This window comes from Ursus arctos, unplaced genomic scaffold (assembly GCF_023065955.2).
Source record: "Ursus arctos isolate Adak ecotype North America unplaced genomic scaffold, UrsArc2.0 scaffold_14, whole genome shotgun sequence".
In the NCBI taxonomy this organism is placed as follows: Eukaryota; Metazoa; Chordata; class Mammalia; order Carnivora; family Ursidae; genus Ursus; species Ursus arctos.
This window is the reverse complement of record NW_026622808.1, coordinates 24,174,680-24,190,549: the sequence shown is the minus strand read 5'-3', so window position 1 is coordinate 24,190,549 and position 15,870 is coordinate 24,174,680. Positions and strand designations below refer to the sequence as shown.

At 39.9% G+C, this 15,870-nt stretch overlaps 2 protein-coding genes across 2 annotated transcripts in view; both read right to left on the bottom strand.

The window, feature by feature from the left end:
• Window positions 1-292: 292 nt before the first annotated feature.
• On the bottom strand, window positions 293-1,273 carry LOC125283763 (olfactory receptor 7A17-like). The gene has a single exon (XM_048226871.1). The coding sequence runs from the start codon at window positions 1,238-1,240 to the stop codon at window positions 293-295; it is 948 nt and encodes a 315-aa protein (XP_048082828.1). The 5' UTR covers window positions 1,241-1,273.
• Window positions 1,274-8,302: 7,029 nt separating this feature from the next.
• Window positions 8,303-15,870, bottom strand: part of LOC113249135 (olfactory receptor-like protein OLF4) — a 43,073-nt gene continuing 35,505 nt past the window's right edge. Inside the window, exon 2 of the mRNA XM_026490682.4 lies at window positions 8,303-9,269. Within this exon, the coding sequence (XP_026346467.3) occupies window positions 8,303-9,269 (967 nt within the window). The remainder of the gene's footprint in view (window positions 9,270-15,870) is intronic.

Here is a 15,870-nt window from a genome sequence, read left to right as displayed (position 1 = left end):
ATAGTAAGAAATACATTTAGAATTTTTTTTTGCACTTTTTTATTACCTTGGAATAAAAAAGTAAATAAATTCTTCCCTATAGCTTCCAGAATGAACCAAGTCTTGCAGACGTCTTTTTAGCCCAATGAGAACCATTTCAGACTTTTGACACTGTGACATTTCAGAGCATAAATGTGTTTTAAGCACTAATGCAGTCATCCTACATTAGCATTAAAAGTTGAATAGAAACATTTATCCAATAAAATTTTGCTCAGGAAACTGAGATTAAGCAATGTTCGGAACTTGTTCTGTCCTATGACAATTGGCCACGTTGCGTCTCCTTCACAAAGAATGCTTTCAGAGCCCTTTTTATGTCTCTGTTCCTCAGGCTGTAGATGAAGGGGTTCAGCATGGGCGTGACCACCGTGTACATCACCGAGGCCACTGCACTTGCGTGGGAGCTCTGGGTAGCAGCAGAGCTCAGGTACACACCAAGCATCGTACAATAAAATAAGGAAACAACTGAGAGGTGAGATGTACAGGTGGAAAATGCTTTATACTTGCCCTGAGCTGACGATATTCCACGTATGGAGGAAACAATCTTAGAATAAGAGTAAAGAATCCCAGCAAAAGCCCCACCACCCAGAAGCACAGATGCGAAATACATCACCATGTTATTAAGAAAGGTATCAGAACAGGCAAGTTGGATCATCTGGTTGAGTTCACAGAAAAAGTGGGGGAGTTCCACCTCTGTACAGAAGGACAGCCGCAGCACCATTAAACTTTGTAACAAGGAATGCAGGATACAGATGACCCAGGACACCAGAACCAGCAGTCCACAGAGCCGAGGGTTCATAATGACCGTGTAGTGCAGGGGGTGACAGATGGCCACAAATCGGTCATAAGCCATCACAGCCAGGAGAAAGACGTCCAACACGGCAAAGACTATGAAAAAATAAATCTGAGTAATGCACCCAGCATAGGTTATGACTTTGCTCTCTGTCTGTATGTTCATCAGCATCTTGGGGACGGTGGTGGAGGTGGAACAAATGTCTACAAGGGAAAGATTGGAGAGGAAGAAGTACATGGGGGTGTGGAGGTGGGAATCTGAGCCGACGGCCAGGATGATGAGCAGGTTTCCAAACAGAGTGATCAGGTACATGGAGAGGAAAAGCCCAAATATGAGGGGCTGCAGTTCTGGGTCCTCTGATAGTCCCAGAAGAAGAAATTCTGAAATTCGTGTATCATTGCCTGGTTCCATGTGGTAGAGTGACTTAAAGGCAGAGGCAAATAGCATGATTAATTTTCACGCACTTGTTTTACTCACAGATTTACAATACTACCTTTTCAATGTTGTAGTCCTTTCATTGTACTATTTTGTGCATGGATATGGTCCATTTCAGGGGATCGCATGCACCAACATCGTTATGATATTTTTATTGTAATAACTTTTTTTTTTGCAAAAGGCCATGTATTCCACACTTTAATTAAAAATTATATCAAAGTCCAGAAATACAAATTAAGTCCTGCTCAAGTCCTGCCATCATCTAGGCAAGGAGAATATAGGATGGTAGAGAAAAAAAGTCCCTAACATTCAATAATGGAGACAGAATACATTAACAAATAAGAAAATCAATAGCATTTCAGATCGTGGCAGGTGGTATGAAGAAAAGGAAAATAGGGATAAAGCAGAGAGTGAATACGACATGCTATTTTCATGGGTATTTAGACCAATTCTGTGAACAAGGTGCCATTGGAACAGAAATCACAAGTAAGAGATGGAAACAGATCAAGGATTATGGGGGAAATGCATGCCCCACAGAGGGAATGAAAAGTGCAAAGGCCCCGAGGAAGGTACCTGTTTCCAAGGTTCAATTCAAAAAAACAAAGTCAGTGCTGAGGGGAATGAGCAGGAGGGAGACTGAGGAGAGACACTGTCAGACATGCTGAGGAGGGAAGTGGCCTCTCTGCTACCTCTGAACCCTCAAGGCACAGGGACTTCCTTGTCCACACTTCCTCTCCCTCTGTATTCATTGTGTTACAAAGGCATCCCATGAATTGAACCATATCTCCTTCTTAGTGGCCTCTCTTGATCAAGTTCTGCTCCCTGTGTTGTGTCACCTTGGGATTTATGAGTCCTGGCACCCTGTTGTGGGGACTGCTTACACTCCACAGTCACCCACATGCAAGACACCATCCTCTCCTGGGTTGTTATTCCCCTGTCTTTCTCTCCCCTACATCTTGATTATACCAGGAATGGATCCAACACATGTAGGTCAGATCAGTGACCTTTCCTCTGCAAAATGCAGAATTGGCAATTCTTAAGCCTCCCATGGGCAAATAATATATTTAAATATTTGGATATAGATATAGGTATAGATATAGATATCCCAAAAATTGACCAATGGGTTAAAGAAACACTTCACAAAAGGAGGTGTCCACAAACAACAAAAGTTGGGCATTTTTATATCAAGCATGGAAGACATTTTGCTCTGTACCTCCCGTGTCATTTTTTGCCAATTCATTCTATGTGGTCTGATAGGGGATGAGGTTAGTTCCTTTCTCCCTTCTCTATGTGGCATCTTTTATTGATATTCTTGAGCTTTGGGTATTGATCTCTCTTTTACAAACCCAGTGGGCACACTCTAATCCTCATTCTGGATTTCACCCAATGTGCAAAGGGGTCCACAGGCCATGCTCTATAATCCTGCCTGCACCATGACAATTCTATCTTTTTGTACTCAATAATTAGTTCGTATCATTCTGTCTGTGGATATTGTTTTGTTCACATATTTATTTCATTATGCTCTGTCCTCACTGTTATGATTCATGATTTAAAAGTGCAGGGACTTCACTTCCTGTGTTCTTTTTTGTTTTTTTCACCCAGTTTTGTGAATATATGTTTTTAATAAAAAAAAGCCCTAAGAATATGGATAGGTATAGGTTGAACAGAATGAGGGGGTTACAAAACCAGGTGAGAATGTAAATTGAGCGGTTTCAAAACACCTGTTACAGGGGCGCCTGGGTAGCTCAGTCGTTAAGCATCTGCCTTCGGCTCAGGTCGTGATCCCGGTGTTATGGGATCGAGCCCCACATCACGCTCCTCTGCTAGGAGCCTGCTTCTTCCTCTCCTACTCCCCCAGCTTGTGTTCCCTCTCTTGCTGGCTGTCTCTCTCTGTCAAATAAATAAATAAAATCTTAAAAAAACAAAACAAAACACCTTTTACAGGCAAAATTGCATGAAAAACCAAAATGAACAAAATTGGATATAAAATAGCAATCATTAATGATATCAGCATGGATCAATAATTCAACTGTCAAAGTCCTAGACACAAAAAATATAATATATAATGTTCCTCACATGCTCAGTATTTATTTGTTAAATGAGTTAGAAAATAGGTTTCAATGTATAAGGACACATGGGAAGGTTGTATTTCAGTTTTTTTGGAAAAGGTAGAATTTCTCAATAAATGCTGGCATAAAGGGATATCTGTCTGCAAGAATATGAAACCTGTCCCCTCCCTCAGACCTTACAAAGAATCCAGAGGGCTTATGACCTCAGGGTAAGAGTAACCAGACAATACAGTAGAACATCAATAAAACTACATATAAAAATTACAGGTGGACAAAACCACTGAAGAAAGCAAGAAACTCAGAAGAAAGAAGGTAGATACATTTACATAAAATGTAAAGTTTATATGGTCTAAATATGTTTCAAATGTCATTTGAAAAACAATGATCTAAGGAAATCATTTGAAATACTGATAATGTTTTAAAAATAAAAGAGAGAGAGAGAAAATAACATATAGTCATAAAATGATAAAGGCCAATCATTATGGCCACCAAATATATGAGGTTGGTGAACCACAAGGACACTTTAAGAAAACAAGAAACATCTCCATCACCAGCTGCCTGGGGGGGTAACCTTACAGAGCTGTTATATTGTTTGTGGTTGAAACTTATTTTATTTTCAAGATCTCATTTATTCACTTGAGAGAGAGAGAGAGAGCGCACAGGCAGGCAGAGAGGCAGAAGGAAAGGGAGAAACAGACTCCCTGCTGAGCTGAAAGCCCTCCGTGGGGCTTGATCCCAGCACCTAGAGATCATGACCTGAGCTGAAGGCAGATCCTTAACCACCTTTGCCACCCAGGTACCACTGTGGTTCAAACTTTTAAACAAGTAGCCAAGGGGTTACTGTGAATTTGCTGCAGGAAGTAAGTGTTACAAGGGTGAAGGCAGAAGCTGAAGGCAGCTGTGTTCCAAATACTGATGATCTTCACCCCAGGGCTTCTCTGTCTCTGTGCCACGGACATTCTGGCCAGAGCCTGCCCTGGGGAAGGGGATGTCCTGTGCATTGTAGGATGTTTAGACATCCCTCTCTCCATGCACCCCTCTCCAATATGACAGGCAAAGCTGGCTCCAGACAGTGATCAATAACCCCCAGGGGACAAAATCACACCCAGTCAGAACCACACAATGAGTGTAACAAGCTCAACATACTTTTTCTAGCATCACTATAAAGCAGTTTAATAATAAAGAATATGAAAGACCATCAAAACTGTGAGTAGCAGTCACTCGGTGAAATTGACATTAGTGCTAATATTACATTAATTATTTAATCAAGCAAACCAACAAACAGAGGGAACACTTGCTCTGGGCTAAGTTGAATTGGCTCTCAGGTGGTGATGGGTATATGTTCTTGGCTTCCATTCTCTCTCACCCTGTCATCCATGGTCCACTGGGGTGTTGGACTCACCTGGCTGGATGTGTGACAGGAAGGTGTCTGTGGAAGTCTGAATTCCTCCCTGGACAGCAGATGATAGAGACTAAAGCTCTGACCTCAACCGAGACAGCAGGATGGAGTGAAGCATCAGCCCCGAGCCAAAATCAGGACTTGGAAAAAACAGACAAAATGCACGGCCCTTCCCATCCAAGGTTGCACAGGCTGATGGAGTGGTGACAAGGCAGTATTTACAGCTCCCTGTATCTGCTCATTAGCACATTTCCCTCTTGTGACTCCAGCTTCTATTCACATGATTCCCAAGTGAAGTCCTCTGGACAGAAAGGATATTTTCCTAATGAATCTTAGCTCCCAAAAGACTAGGTTAGAGGTCAGGTGAAATCAGGTTTTCTTTTTTCTTTTCTTTTCTTTTCTTTTCTTTTCTTTTCTTTTCTTTTCTTTTCTTTTCTTTTCTTTTCTTTTTTCTTTTCTTTTCTTTTCTTTCTTTTTTTCTTTCTTTTCTTTCTTTTCTTTTCTTTTTTTTAATGTCCTTTCCCCTGAACTTGTCCCCTTCCTGACATGTGAACCTCCTAGCATCTTACCTCAGCTCCAAGTTATAATTTTCTGCAAGTCTATGACCCTGTAGCCACCAGGATTAAGTCTCTTTATCTTCAAAGCATTGACATGTGGTGGGGACCCTGCCCGGCTGTCTCTAGACAAGGTCTATTCTTCTTTTCAATAAGGCAGAGGAGTGAGGTCTTCTGATAATAAATCTTGGCCACTACACAGATCAGCTTCAAGATACATTTGCCATTACAGTTAGGAATTTCTAACTTTATACAAGCAAAGAGCTGTCACTTAGCCCTTTGTCATAATATGGTTGTAATTTTAACAGACGTGTTTAGGTCATTTTATGTACTAGAATGTGAGCTTGTATCTCACAGGGATAGTTTGATTTAATTTTTATAAAAATCTTGTCCACAAGTAAGTGAAGTACATTTATGAAATCCAATCTTCATTGTAGAAATGGTGCTTGGTGGTGTGTAGTGATCTGTCCACATTGAATATATGCACATGTTGTGGGCCTTAAGTGTCATTCTATCAGGACACTTCCAGCTCTCAAGCTCTGGGCTATTGCTTCTCAACCAGGCCCCTGGAGATGTCTGGTGATGTCTGAAGGGAAGCTGCTGAACACTTCCAATCCAAAGGAAAGCACCCCCAAAATATTATCATTATTATTATCCTACCACAAGTATCAACCATAAAACTTGCCAAACCCATCTTGACCAGTATCTCTCCAACTTTGGTGTGCCTGTGAATCCACACAGATCCCACTATAAATGCAGGATCTTATCATAGGTCCAGGGTGGCCCAGACCATCTGTACTTCCAACAATTTCCTGGGAGATGTTGATGTGCGGATCTTGGTATGCGGATCACTCTTTATCAGCACAGCTGTGAGCCTGGGTTAGAGATAGGTGTGGGGAGTTTTATGTCTTTTGAACCAGACATGGCCATTGCATGCAATTATGATGGAAACCTGTATTCACTCATTCTTCAAGCTGTGTAAAGTCTGTGTTTATTGCTCTTATAAGTGACTAAAATAATACACATATGAAAAAGACTTTGTAGTATGCAGGATATGGCCCTCACAAATATTACTGGGTCCTAATATCCAGGGCCTTTAATGTGTTACTTGTTATAGCAAAGACGAGTTAAGGTAGCAGATTGTACAGGGTTGGTAATCAACTGTCATTACGATAAAGAGATTAGCCATGAGTGTCCTGGTTGACAAAGATAATCACAACAGTCCTACATATATGAAAGGAGTAAAAGGACGTAAATTGGATCAAAACAGAAGAGCACTACAGACACACACCTCATGGATCAGCCTTAAAACACAAGGTAGAGAGTCACAACTGACTTCAGACTCATGAGGAGCCCTGCAGAGATCAGAACAGCTGCCTACCCTACAATCCCCTTTGATAATACAGTATACTAGCCATTTTTAAAGATTTTATTTATTTACATGAATGAAAGAGAGAGAGCAACTGAGACAGAAAGCATGAGTGGCAGGGATGGGGACAGAAGGAGAGGGAGAAGCAGAGTCACCATTGAGCAAGGATTTTGATAAGAGGCTAGATTCCTGGACATCTGAATCATGATCTGAGCCAAGGGCAGATGCTTAACCAACTAAAACACCCAGGCACCCCAATCCTAAGGCATTTTATTTTAGGATGCTTTGTATGCAGCAATAGCTAAGTGATACAGTAATCGAATCAGGCAGAGCACATGACATTTGTAATAATCTCATTCTTTTTATTAGGCATTTGTTCTGACACTTGAAATTAGCTTTCAAGATGACTCTGTTCTTCAAGTTTATCACATGTAACTGTATTATAAAAATGACTCCATTAAAGCCCCTTTGAGGTAACATGGAAAGGTTGGAAGGACATGCATGTGTGCACAGAACCTGTGACTCTGAATCACATCCTGGACAGCATACAAGCTTGCTGGTGAATCATCCTGGGTTTATTAGGATCATATATAATGGATGATACTGACAACGTTCATTCAATGACCCTGTAAACGTTATGGCAAATTTTTGAATAGTTTGAGATACTTCATTTAGAGAAATGGAAGAAATCATATTTGTATGTAGCACAGGAAAATTTCAACCAGAATCCAGAAAGTAATTTAATAAAACACCCAAACATGAAAAGTTTTTCATCTTAATGAATACACTTTACAAATGGACTTTGATATACCATAAGTCAATGAATACACGAAGTGCCTGAGAAAGAAATATTTTACATAGCAATAAATGTGTGTGTTAATATTTGCCTTATCGTACTTAAAGCAAAGGTTGATTCTAAGGCCATATATTGTTACTCTATTTTATTCATATTTGTCTTTCTGGGTAGATTGCACTTGGAGACATCTATTTTATTATTATTATTATTGTTATTATTATTATTTATTTTTTGCCAGTGACTATGGTAGGCATGTTGGACACAAGCTGCATAACAAGACAAGATCCTACATGTAGAAAATTCCCCATGATTAGTTCTGACCATCAGTACGTCAGTCTGCATCCTCTGCAGGAGCAGGGAAGGTAGTGAGATATGAAGGAATGATGTTCACAAAATGAAGCACATGGTCTCAGATTGTTCTCTGTTATAAACTTACATAAATAGCTGTGGTGGCCAAGAGTAGGTGTGTTATTTAGTCACACAAAAGAAAAAAATAGTAGGTGTGTTATTTAGTCACACAGAAGAAAAAAAATAGTCCGTATGAAATATTTTCTTTGAGAAGAAATTATTGTTAATAGAGTCATATAATCCTTTGGATAAGTGAGACTGTCCAAATAGTTCACATCTGAGATTAGGAATGACACTGAGAGAGTAGGAAAATGACAAAGGGAAAATCTCTTGGATGTCAGAGTTATCACAAAGGTTCATCAAGTGAGTTATGTAAATTGTGCTGAGAGGGGAAAAAATAGAAATTCCTGGGAAAAAATAAAAGAGGTATGTCCACTTCCACAATGATCAAAGCATCTCAACTTTTGGATCAGGCTTTGGGCCCAGGAATCGTGGGCACTTCTTCAGCTTCGGGGGATTGTCCCTTTTAGAGCTGCCCTCCCAGAGAATCTCGTCAGAGCCTCCTTTATGTCTCTGTTCCTCAGGCTGTAGATGAAGGGGTTCACCATGGGGGTGACCACCGTGTACATCACCGAGGCCACTGCACTTGCGTGGGAGCTCTGGGTAGCAGCAGAGCTAAAATAAACTCCTAGGCTCGTACAATAAAATAAGGAGACAACTGAGAGGTGAGATGTACAGGTGGAAAATGCTTTATACTTGCCCTGAGCTGATGAGATCCCAAGGATGGAGGAAACTATCTTAGAGTAAGAGTAAAGGATCCCAATGAAGGCACCAACAGCCAGCAACATACCTGCAAAATACATCATCATATTATTGAGAAAGGTGTCAGAACATGCAAGTTTTATCACCTGAATGAGTTCACAGAAAATGTGGGGAATTTCCACTTCTGTGCAGAAGGACAGCCGCAACACCATGGAAGTGTGTAACAAGGAATCCAAGGCACTCAGGATCCAGCATACCAGAACCAGCAGTCCACAGAGCCATGGATTCATGATGACCATGTAGTGCAGGGGCTGACAGATGGCTACAAAGCGGTCATAGGCCATCACAGTCAGGAGGAACATGTCTAATCCTGTAAACAGTATGAAAAAATACATCTGCGTGATGCAGCCTGCAAAGGTTATGACTTTGCTCTGAGTCTGGATGTTCCACAGCATCTTGGGGATGATGGTGGAGGTGAAACAGATATCTACAAAGGACAGGTTGGCCAGGAAGAAGTACATGGGGGTGTGGAGGTGGGAGTCTGAGCTGACGGCCAGGATGATGAGCAGGTTTCCAAACACAGTAATCAGGTACATGGAGAGGAAAAGCCCAAATAGGAGGGGCTGCAGTTCTGGTTTCTCTGAAAATCCCAGAAGCTGAAACTCTGAGATTCCTGTATAGTTCCCTGGGTCCATGTGTTGGAGGTGACTAGCAGCACCGGGAGAAATAGCACAACTAATTTTCAAACAAATTGTCATTGCTCACATTGTGGAAATGCCACAATTTTTATTTTCCAGTCAAGAAACGAATTACAATATTTCTGTGAATAGATTCAGGCTCCTTGAGAGGATCTCCAGTTCCTCCCTGATTAGGAATTTTCATTGAAACATCAGATGTTCCCCAAAAGGTCAGGTGTTTTACAGTTTTAGTAAGAAAATATTTCATGCATGTGAGGAATATGTAGAGATCCAACCATGTTTTGGAAACCCTGGTCATAGAGTGCCGAAAGGCAGATGTCCCTACAATTCAATGATGGTGATAGGGTAGATGCATATATAAAGATTAAATAATCATGAGATGGGAACAGATGATATGAACAGAACAGAAGCAGCTTAAGAGAGAATGTGTCAGGTGTTATGTTGGGTTTTCAGTCAAGGTTGGCTAGGAAAGTGTCATTTGAAAGGAGACCTCATGGAAGAGTGGGTGGAAGAAGGGAGGTCTTCCTGGTAGAGGGAACGGCTGGTGCAAAGGCCCTGAACAAGTGATTTGATCAGAAAAATGAAAGCTCAGAAGGAAGCCTGTGTGTTGAGGGAAATGGACAAGAGTGATGAGAGAGAGGTGATGGCAGTGAATTTTGTAGAAGCATGTGACCTCATAACTGATTAAAGTCCAAGACACAGGGAGTTCCTTTTCCACACTGTGTACTTCTTGCATTTTGTTATCTGGTTGCAATCAGCATATTGTCCATTAAACATCACTCCTTAGTATCTTCTGTTGATTGAGTTTGGCCTGTGTATTATAATGGTCATCTTGAAATAGAGGACCCTGTATATCCCTGCCCTAAAGACTGCTCTCACTCATAAAGAAGTTCACCCACACGAACACACACACACACACACACACACACACACACACACACACACACATACACAGTGTCACATATACACAACACAGCACACCATGTCCTCCTGGTGTGTGTTAACTCTATGTGCCTCCCACCTCTGTCCAACCCCCTCCAACACAGTGTTTAGGATTTGGATGCATACACATCATATTACCTTTCCCATAAAAAATGTAGAAATAGTACACAGAAATTCCTATTCACAGCTTCTCAGGGACAAATCATCTTGGGGCTCCATTTTGGAATGGCCACTTTCTGACCTGTGTGTAAAGAAACATAAAAAATTGTGTTCAACATTTGGGGTCATTTCTGGTTCCATACACATATTAGATTATTTGTTCCAGCTCTGTGTGAAGTGCTGGTGGTATTTTGATAAGGACTAATTTGAATGTGTAGATTGCTTTGGGAAGCATAGACATTTTAATAATATTTGTTCTTCCAATCCATGAACATGGAATGTTTTTCCATCTCTTTGTGCCTTCCTCAGTTTCTTTCATAAGTGTTCTACACATTTCAGAGTATGGATCTTTTACCTCTTTGGTTAGTTTTTTTCCTAGATACCTTATAGGTTTTGGCACAATTGTAAACAGCTAAGAGACACATTAAAAACTGGTTACATCATTCATCATCAGGCAAAAACAAATCAAAACCACAATGAGATACCACCTCACAGCAGTCAGAATGGCTAAAATTAACAAGTTAGGAAACAACAGATGTTAGGCCAGATGCAGAGAGACGGGAACCCTCTCACACTGTTGGTGGAAATGCAAACTGATGCAGACACTCTGGAAAGCAGTATGGAGTTTAAAAAATTTTTAAACAGAGCTACTGTACCACACAGAGATTGCACTGGTTGGTATTTATCCAAAGGATACAATGCAGTGATTCGAAGGGGCACATGCACCTCAATGTTTATAGCAGCAATGTCCACAATAGGCAACATATGGAAGGAGCCCAGATGTCCATCCACAGGTGAGGGGATAAAGAAGATGTGGTATGTATACACAGTGCAATATTACTCTGCCATAAAAGAATCAAATCTTGCCATTTGCAATGATCTGTAGGGAGCTAGCATGTATTATGCTAAACAAAATAAGTTAGAGAAAGACAAGTACTATATGATTTCATTCTTAATTGGAATTTAAGAAACAAAGTTATTAACATAGGGGAAGGGAAGGAAAAATAAATAAGATAAAAACAGAGAGGGAGGAAACCATAAGAGCCTTGCTTATAGGACAGAGAGTGAGGGTTGTTGCAGGGGATTGGGTGGGGGAATGGGGTAATTGGGTGATGATCATTAAGGAGGGCACTTGATGGGATGAGCCCTGGGTGTTATATGCAACTGACAAATCATTAAATTCTACCTCTGGAACTAACAATACACTATATGTTAATTAAATTGAATTTAAATTAAAAAAAATAAAAAACAGCAGCAAAAAAATGGGTTCAATAAACAGAGCAATACAAAGAGACAGAAGGAAGGAGAAATGAGATGGACAAAAAGACTAAAATGATCTAATAAGCTCAGCTGTTCCGATAGACTGTGAGAAAGGAAAGCTTCCTTGGGGCTAGTGGCATCCAGTCTTGGTTACACACCATTTATACCCAGCAAAGATAATAAGAGCAAAATCAAATTTGTTCACAACACAAAGTGGTGACAGCTTTATGGTGTGAATCACATTGCAGATGAACATCACAAGAGAAAAAAATCAACATTTCACAGAATTTGGGCATTTTCATTGCCAGAGAGCAGACAGGAGAAGACTTTTTTTCCCCCTGCTTATTCCATATTTGTTTGGCCCATTGGTTTTTTTTTTGGTTCAATAGAGGATGAGGTGAGCCCCTTTATCACTTTTATTTGACATCTTTTTGTTTTTATTTGCCCCCTTCTTAGCCTTTGGGTTTTAGTCACTTTCTTGACAAATCCGATGAGAAGAACTGCCCAAGGTTCTGTTCATAGTCCAACATGCAATGCCCTCCCCAGACTCTGTGAAATCCTACACACCCGGTGGCATTTTATGTACAATTGTATTAAACAACATTGAAGGGACTTTTGAGAACCAAATGAAACAGGATCTACACGAGCAGTAACTGTATAAAATCAACATGGAGAAAAATTAAAATTCCCCACAACCTTGAAATAAAAGCATATTACATACAAAGTTCTTGGAAATTTTTGGAACATAGCATATGTTCTTTTAGTATATGTTGAATGAATCAGAAATTCGGTCTCTTTATATATGGACATTTAATACATGACAAAGCTGCACTTGGATGTAGTTGGAAAAGATTGGAGTGTTGAACGGAAGTTGGCTCAGACAGCTTCCTACATAGAAGGAATGTCAGTGGTTCCACATCTCACACATCTCACAATAATCAGAAGGAGTAAACCCTCAGTGGAACAGTAACCGTTCCATTTTAGATGCACATCTAGAAAATACCAATAAAATCCACAGATGGACAAAGCATCATAATTAAGGCAAAAGTCTCAGAAGTAAGAAGATAAATACATTTGAGTACATAAAATTTAAAACTATTTTATGGCCAACAATATCTGATTAAAAGTCAATAGAGAAACTGTGATTTACAACAATTATTTGAAATGTTGATAATTATTAATAGGCATATAATATGTGGACATATAATGATAACAGATACATGAACATGGTGATCAAATACATGAATCTTTGCTGGGGCTCCCTAATAGCTTAAAAAATCAACAGAAATCACTTACACACCCAGAAACCTGAGAAAACATTCAAAGAGCTGTCACACTGGCTGGGGTTGGTATTTTAAATTGAGTAGCAAATTCCTATTGTCTAACTTTGCTGTCACAATTGTGAAGTGTTACAATGTCTTGGAGAAGCTCTGAAGACAGTCACAAATATTAAAAATCAGATGTTCTTTGGAGTGGCTGGCTGGGTCATTCAATAGAGCATGGGACTCTTGAGCTTGGGGTTGTAAGTTCAAGCCCCATGTTGGGTGTAGAGATTACTTTAAAAATTAATATTAAAAACATACAGATATGCTTCCAACTCAGGGTTTCTCGATCTGTGCACTATGTGCATTTGGGGTAGTTTCTTCTCTGTGGTGGGGTTTGTGTCCTGTGTACTGTAGGCTGTTTAGAGGGTCCCTGGTCACCAAACACCCCTTCCCAGTGTGACAGCCCAAAATGACTTTGAATATTGTTCAATGTGCCCTGGGCACAAAATCACCTTTGGTTGAGAAAAATAGTTTTAACTACTTAAAAAGTATTTTTGTGGCACATATATTTAATAATATTTCTTGTTAAATGACAATTTAATGAGGAAAAAGGCAAAAGATCATCAAAAGTGTAAATGGCACAGCCACACCGTGAATTATTATGCAGGCACTAAAATAATGACTCAGGATTACACTGGATGACTAGAGGGTCTTGTATAAGGTACTCCTGAGTCAAAAGGACTAGGGCAGAAAAGCTAGGAAAAAAGGGTGTGCCAGAACATAAAGAGTACTTATGATATGCATAGGTGCCTTTTCATACATTCAAACTGAAAGGGTGTGAATGTGTATGTGTGCACAACACAGAATGTTTTAAAAGAAATGAAGACTTTTGAAAGAAAGAACAGTAAAAATGTACTTATTTTAAGCAGAGTGGCTCAAAACAACTGTCTGAAATGAAATTGACGGAAGACCCCAAACCAACTTCGAAGAAAAAGATTTAAAAGAGTAATACAGTAATGAAATTGACATGGGTCCAAATTTAATTAGATTGCCAAGGACTGAGGCATAAATGAATTTGAAAAAGCCTTTTATTGTGGAAAGAAGCAGTATCTAAAGTTTTAGTTTCATCTCACATAAGGAGATATGGGACAAGTGTGCTTATGGAAGGTAAAGGTGATTCTTGGGCAAACATAAAGAAGAATCCCTTTTAAATGACAGCAGTTCTATTTTAGAAATAGATCCAATAATAAAAGGTCAAAAGGAACAGTAAGGTATACAGAGATGTGAACACTACTTGGAATATATGTATGAAGGGTGATATGTGAGTAATAACTGTGCAGAAGGACATGCACTTTCAGTGTTTGGAAAAAAAGTTTTCAACAAGTGAAGAATATTAAGGTGACAGATCAATTTGTCCAGAAAAACAAACAAACAATTAGAAAATCAGTGGATAAAGAAAGGGGGGTGGAAATCAGAAGGGGGAACGAACCATGAGAGACTATGGACTCTGAGAAACAAACTGAGGACCTCAGAAGGGAGGGGGGTGGGGGAATGGGATAGGCCGGTGATGGGTAGTAAGGAGGGCATGTATGGCATGGTGCACTGGGTGTTATACGCAACTAATGAATCATGGAACTTTACATCAGAAACCAGGGATGTACTGTATGGTGACTAACATAATATAATAAAAAAATATTAAAATTAAAAAAAAATTAAAAAAAGAAAATCAGTGGAGAGAATATATTGAGTAACTCATAGACTTTACCACACAAAATTCAGACACTCACACATGCTGCACAAGTACATCTACACATACAGAATAAAGCAAAATGGCAAGTAGCTGTTGGTGAAAAAAAACCAGCAATACTTTGCTTGAAAGAATGCAATAAAAAACAGGAATAAAACCACTCTGACCCCACTATGCAAACACCAAGGACTCCCACAGACAATTTTCAAAGGAGAAAGTGGGTGGCGAGCTAAGCCAGACCATGTTCAGGCTCACAGGTAATGAGGTAATTGTAAAGGAAGCTCATTAGCATACTCTTTTCCACATAATCCATATACAAATTTTCATTTGAATACTGAAGAAAGAGGAGGTACTGTGATATGTTTGTTTCATGGACCGCTCTTGCATAGATGTACCTGGGAGAATTTTTTCGTCCTGATTTTCTTCACAGTAGAGAAATGTAGTCTAATATGTCCCATCTTAAACAAGAAAAGACATGTCCTCATTTCACTTTCACTGTATATCCCTCAAAAGCTAATACTTGACTTCTCTGCTCTGGTTAATTGCAAAGATCCTTGGTCTCATGTTCTACTTTTACCCTTCCCATCCCTCAAAAGATTGGGTTTCCCTGATTATGATTTACTAGCTAATGCTGAATCTTGAATTTCTGAGTTCCATGTCCACTTCTATTTTTAGGATCATAAATACATAAATGAATCAATCATAAATTTCTTAATCAAGCCAGTGAACAGCCACAGCAAACTCTTAGCTCTGGGCTAGGTGGGAATGGCCCTCAAGTGACCTCAGGTAAATGCAGTTGACTTTAATTCTCAGACCAACTGCAGTACCTACTGGGCAGTAAAACTCATCTAGATGGGGTCTCTGGGAGGAAGGTCTCTACATGGAAATCAAAATACCTGTATGGTTGGTAGATAATGGAGAATGAAACTCTGTCTCCAGGCAAGAGACTGAACTTCAGTGCCCCACCCAGAATCAGGACTGCACAAGAGACGACCAGGTCCTGTCCAGTCCGAGGTTGCCTGAGCTGCGGGACTGCAACAGAGGAGGTATTTACAGCTGGTTCGGTCTGCTCATTAGGATAATTTCCCTCCTGTTCCTCCCACCTGTAGGCACATGATTTCCTGCAGGACACTAGTGTGGACAGAAAAGACATTATTCCTGTTGAAGTTCTGTTCCCAGGAGACCAGTGATAAGCCAGATGCAGTCATTTTTTTTTTTTTACTCTTTTTCTTTTCTCT